This window comes from Lepisma saccharinum, chromosome 4 (genome assembly GCF_977018435.1).
Source record: "Lepisma saccharinum chromosome 4, izLepSacc3.1, whole genome shotgun sequence".
Classification (NCBI taxonomy): domain Eukaryota; kingdom Metazoa; phylum Arthropoda; class Insecta; order Zygentoma; family Lepismatidae; genus Lepisma; species Lepisma saccharinum.
Genome location: NC_139232.1, coordinates 16,975,962 through 16,982,184, shown reverse-complemented (window position 1 = coordinate 16,982,184; position 6,223 = coordinate 16,975,962). Strand labels below are relative to the sequence as shown.

General features: G+C 34.3%; 1 protein-coding gene across 2 annotated transcripts in view; it reads right to left on the bottom strand.

Moving 5' to 3' along the window:
- Positions 1 to 2,744: 2,744 nt before the first annotated feature.
- The window catches only part of LOC145987106 (putative protein disulfide-isomerase A4), a 54,852-nt gene continuing 51,373 nt past the window's right edge, over positions 2,745 to 6,223 (bottom strand). Inside the window, exons 10-12 of one of the 2 annotated variants that reach the window (XM_083121581.1) lie at positions 4,640 to 4,778; positions 3,474 to 3,693; positions 2,745 to 2,845 (exon numbers count right to left, since the gene is read on the bottom strand). In XM_083121581.1, the coding sequence (XP_082977707.1) occupies positions 2,759 to 2,845; positions 3,474 to 3,693; positions 4,640 to 4,778 (446 nt within the window). In that variant the 3' untranslated portion in view covers positions 2,745 to 2,758. Of the gene's footprint in view, positions 2,846 to 3,473; positions 3,694 to 4,639; positions 4,779 to 6,223 lie in introns of those variants that run through there. The other variant, XM_083121582.1, reaches the window with a different exon arrangement.

Genomic DNA, 6,223 nt, shown 5'->3' with positions numbered 1-6,223 from the left:
TTCGTAGGTGGAGACGTATGCATTTTATATCACCAAAAAAATTATCATTCGTAAATTTGTTATTTTTCCGGGGAGGGTCATAGCGCCGCCACTGCTGCGAATGTGAATCCAAAACCAGCATGATCCTTTAAAGAGTGAGTTTTGTTTTATCATATCCGTATGTTTGCCAATCTCGTACAACCTCCGTTTTTATAAAACGAGTGATATTTTAGTTCTTAGATATGCTTTACATTTTTAAAGTAGGCGACATCTCGATAACACTCGTTGAAGTGGAGACTTTGATACGTCCAGTTCACTAACTCAATTTATTTTTGTTGCTGTTAAGGGTCTGCTGTCCCCATAGGTGAAAACAGACTCAGTTCCTGATGCACCTATAATAATTTTAGTATTCAAATTAAATAATCGCGTTGAAAAAAATTGAACATGCTTGCTTTCACTTCTGAAGAAATAATTTGAAACTCATATCAAGGATTACCTATTACAGGATGGGACAGTTAGCATATTCTCTATTGACATGTGCAAATACTTTTCTTTGGCCTTATAAACCACGTACAGTGGGATCCATGAGTATTAATCGTGCAAATTGTCCATGGCTATTTTCATTAATTTTTCCCTTACATCCTACGTGTTATAAAGCAATGGATTTTTATGTATGCTGGTGCAGAAGTTGTGAACAGCTTGTTTTGAGTTTTCTTTTATGTCTTGAAGCTCTTATTGGGTCAAATAAAGTGCACGAACATGGTGATGGACAATTTGCATGGCAATACTCATGGATCGCACTGTACAAGCAGAACCTTCTGGCGAGCGAAGACAACGTACTCGAACGGTGATAACTATCGATTAATACGGATATCGATGGATAAGCTCAATACTTGAAAAGCGAATCGACTATTTTCATTGGAATGTAATATAATAAATAAATAAAGCAATAATTAAAATTATTGTGTCTTGTCTTGGATTGTGAAAAGGAAATACCGAGAAAATATTCTAATTTCTTATACATTTACTAAATACAGTTTCTGGTGTTCGTAAAGTCCAAGACAATGAATATTTTAATTCTTACACTAAAATTCTTACTTAATACTTCATTGTATTGTAATTGATTTCCGGATTTTTTATTTACATTGGAGTTAAAGAATTGCAATCCAAGTGATATGCAATGAGATTAACAATAAGAGGACCGGAATATCTTCCCATTGCACTAATATAACAAACTACCCATAATGCAGTACATTTACCACAGAAGAAATATTGTACTATAGAGTTACAATGAAAATTCATTGTATGCAAGTTCAGAGGAAGAACATACCCATATAATGTTAAACTGTAAGAATTTTTAACGTTTAACGTTGACTATACAGGTGTTTTTTTTTAAAATTTGATTCGTCTTAAGTTAACCTTGCACATTTTGTCCATCTGACATTAAAAATCATTTTACTATTTCAAAATGTTGTAAATAGTATGTCTAGGTTTTCCTTTAAAAAATAATAACTATTTACTTATGCCAGCAAAACTCATTTGTGGGAAACGAGGAAGATTTATTTTCCAAATAAACTTAAATTTCATTCTACACAAATTTAAATTACACACAAAAAGAGATGTAGAGTTTGCACCTTTGCTTAGAGCGATCAAACTCAACCGATCTGCTTTGAGACTTCTTGGAGGATGGTATTAATCAATATAGAAGTAGAAGAGCAAGCTAGTGTAATCTTACACGATACTCAGTCAACGACGCATGTAAAGGTTTTGTAATGAGATGTCTACGTTAACACGGATACCCAATTCCTAGCCTAACCTATACTATGCTTGACACAAGACATAAAACCCCTTTTTTTTTTACAGCACAAGGCTTAATCACAAAATCAATCACCACTGAATTCCTAAACATGCCAGGAAGAGCATAAGGGGAATCACTGAAGCTTTAAAATTCTCCACAATGAACCTAATTTTTGGTTCAGAAAGTAAAATACAGCCACACTAAATCGTACACACTGTACTTATAACAAAAACTTAGTCCTTGGTTCCCAGGGCGTTATCACAGGTTAGTCAATAAGAGTTTTGAAATGCGTCACAATGTTCCATGAAAAGCTAAAATGTATACAACAGCTTTATTGTAAGTTTCAAGTGCTTGAATATGCACGACGTAACGCAGTACTGTACAAAATGTAATACAAATATACAGTGTAAATCACTTGAATTTATACGATCGTTTTATGAGTTAGCTTCTAGTCAAACACTCATGGCGAACCTTGACAGGGCAGATCCCATTAATTGTCCATCATTTTAGGGCTTTAAGTTTGAGGGCGCTAGCCACTTCCGTATCCGACGAAAATGTCGTGTAGCAACTTCCGTATCCGCCTAGTGATTTCCGCTGTCGGCCTGGCTTATAGGGCTTTCTTATTCTCTTATATAGTATTATCCTTGCTCGTATTTGAAATATCGATAATAATGATATTCCTCCGTCTGCATTTGCCAATGAAAATTGTTCAGACCAAGGAAGAATACTAATTTTAATTTCAAAAACTCACATTGTATTTTCCAAGGAGCTCTACACCTGCACATCACTACATATGCCTTCATGGCATGTGTACACACGCACCTTTTACCTTTTTTTAAATACTTTTTTATAATTGCCATATTTCATAAAGTACCTTACGTTGTAACTTAAAATAATTATAAGATAGTAAGTTATTAGTGTCACAAAATATTTTATTATTATTATATACAAAAATTAAAGTTGAAAGAAGAAGGAAAATATCTAGAATTCATCCTTATATGAGTCTTCTTGTTTTCCCATTGCTTCGTTCTCACTTAGTATAATGCTACTGTACCGGTTCACAAACTTCTGAAAATAAATGAAAAAAATCATCATTAGCATTCTTGAGCATGAAAAATAAACTGAGTAATTTAGCACTTCTTGAACACTTTTGTTCAATACTTCTTGAATCAAGTGTAAGGCTTACTCTAATCCAGTTTTTTTCTTGGAAAAAGCGCCAATCGTACTATTCAAGAGCTCTTTAATCACGATTGTGTATTTGCAAGATACTGAAGACCAATTTGGGGCGGTATTTAAATTTTAAGTATCCTTGTTAATTCTGAAATAAAATTAATTTTATATTGCCAAATATGTGCCCTAAACAATATTTTCAATGTTGAAATGTTTGGTGCTTACGTAATTGTTTTTCACTTGTATTACGTATAACGTAATCCACGTTATAATCTTAGAAACTCCAAAAATTCATAATTCCAATTTTACATATCATACATTACACATACATATTCACATACAAATACATTTCTAAGACCTAGAAGTTTGTTACAGCTAAAAAGTTAAATATGCATATTATATATATGTATATACACATGTGTGTGTTTGTGTGTTCGCATGCGTGAGCGAATATGTATGTGTGCATGTGTATATAAATATCGTGGTTACATACGCTTATATGTAATAAAATAAATTGACCTCTCACCTCCAAATTCTTAAAAGTATAATTTCTTTTAAAACTTATTGGATTTTTCTTATCAAAGGCCGGGATAAAATAGACTTGAGGATAAATCTTTACGGGAAATTCTGGAGGAACAAAGTTGTTCCTTCCATCAAGCTTTGTTACAATTAAATTGGAATATCTGCTCTTCATCGCCTTTGCTAATTTCTCGTAATGTGGCATCATCATTTCACAATCAATACACCTGCATAAAGAAACAAAAAGAGAAAATAATATAAAAATTGATCATTACTTGCAAAAGTTCCAATTAGATTACATATTGTTCATTGAAACAAGGCCACATATAGGAAAGGTCAGGGTCGTGGAGGTATAGGAAAGAGCTTATTTCATTTCATAATACAGAAGTCACATCATGAACCAGTATTTACGGGTTTTAGGTCACAGGCATTGACAGCGCCAGAAGAGTGCAAGAAAAACTAAGTAAATAATTGTTATTTTATCCCAAATATGCAGTTCTTGCATGATATTTAGGTGCTTACTAAATGTAACAGACCCCAGAAAATATTCCCGCTCCCTCTGCCTCCTATTTTTTTCTGGCGTTGTCACTGACTAGTGATTTTCAAACATTTTCAGATCCCCACCCCCTTGCTTTCTAAATTCCATTTTTTTTAATTATGTAATGTTATATTGTTTCCGATCCTATTCTATCTTGAAAGTGAATTTAATAACTCATCTCATAATAGTAAACTGTGCATTGTCATAGTCTTTCGGTCGCTAATGAATTTCCAGGAACTGTAAAATAATAAGGGGGTAGAGTTATCATTACTGGTAACCTAATTTTTCATAGTTTTAAGTTGAAATACACGAAATATTATCTCTTTTGTCTTTCTGAAACATCTAGGAAATAAGCCAATACAGAAATCAGCAACAATAATGAAAAAAATGACAAAAACTGACAGGCAAAGGAAAATTGAATCTCTTCCTTCCATAAAACGAAATCAGAGACCTCCAGAATAAGAATCAATTCTTCAGAAGTGACTGACTATACGAACAAGCACACTCTGGTAAATTACTTTGGACTTGTTAATATTTCATATCATGTGCCTACAATAAAAACAGTTATCATTGCCCTTTAACTACAAAATAGGTGATCAGGAAGAACTGCAAAAATATTTCACATATATTCTTACCTTGGTGCGTACAGGAGTAAAAGAATATCCTTTTCTACTTTTAGGACTTCGTCTTCAAAACTTTTAGCCACTACTGATCTGATTGGGCCATTTTGACTCCTAGGTACCGGTTGTGAAAATAAATGAGGTTTAGCCTTCCCTTGAATTAAAAAAAAAATTGCGTTATATTTTCTTCTTTTTCAAATCAAGAAAAACTCAACATATTACGCAATACTATAATGAAGACATTCCCACATTCTGGATATTCTTCTAGTTACATGAGAATGACGTTAGCTTTCGTGAACTTAATGCATAGAATACTTATAATTGACCTGGTCGGTAAGGTAAAGGTAAAGTTCCCAGCGCATATAGCACCGTGCCATGAAGGCACCATTAGTTGATGTAGGAATAGGGCTCTACAGATTCTCGACCTCGGCTTTGGAGGGAATGTTATCAGCTCTACGTTCCGGCCGCCTTTGCCCCCAGAGTTGCCCCAATGTATCCATTGAGTTGAGGCTGGGTGCGCCACAGGGCCGCTTCATGCGGGGGACAAGGTCGGACAAATTCGGACTTTAGATCACCCATACCGAGAATCGAACCCGCGTGGCAATCAGAACGCCATACCGTTTTTTTTTTTTTTTTTTTTTTTTCAAAAGGAAGACCCCTAAGCGCCAATCATCCCCACACATCAAACTCACATATCAATTTAACTCAAATCTCTTTTTCATTCATAACAGACGAACACAAACATCCTCGGGCCCCTGGCGTATTAGCGCGCTACGCTATCCACTCCGCCACGGAGGTCAACATCAAATAGACCACTGCGGCTCCTTCCTTCACCTGGTTGGTATCTCAAGAAAAACCTTCTAACTCGTAGCCAGGAAAACTTCTCTTTATAATTTACATTATTGTAAATTTACATAAGGGAAAGAAAACTAATTTCTGTTATGTAATTCAAATACTGTGATAAGAGGAACAAATGCTAAGAAAATTAATGTTTTCCTTTCTCTTATTTTCATTCAATTCGATCCTATTTCATGCTACGCTAGATATTTACTTTTGATTGATTGATTGATTGATTTAGTTTATTTTACTTCGCGTTTTGTGCATCTTGGCTAATTTGCGAAGATGGGGATGAGTGATGAAATGATGAAATTGATGAATGGACATTCACAAACAACCAAGCCCGACCGGGATTCGAACCCGGGACCCTTGGCGTTGCAGCGCGATGTGCTAACCGCTCGGCCACAGGGTCGGGCATATTTACTTTTGAATAGTAAGTATTATTTTTATGGAAGAATGAGCATAAATTGATGTAACTTATATCTATTGAAGAATGTATCCGACATGTTTCTAGTGTAGTAGCTGCAAATAACACAATGTTAATGTTATAGAATTTATTTGATTGAGATGTTTAGCAATAAGGCATCACCAGATCAAGGATGTTTGTCACTAAAAGTTGTAATAAATCATAACTCAGATCTTTTAAAACATTGGAAGAAAATTATCAAACAAACTTCTACTTACAATTTATTCAAATAAAAAGAATAACACAAGAATTATGAGTCTACGACAATCAATCTGATGGACTGATAATTTTATATT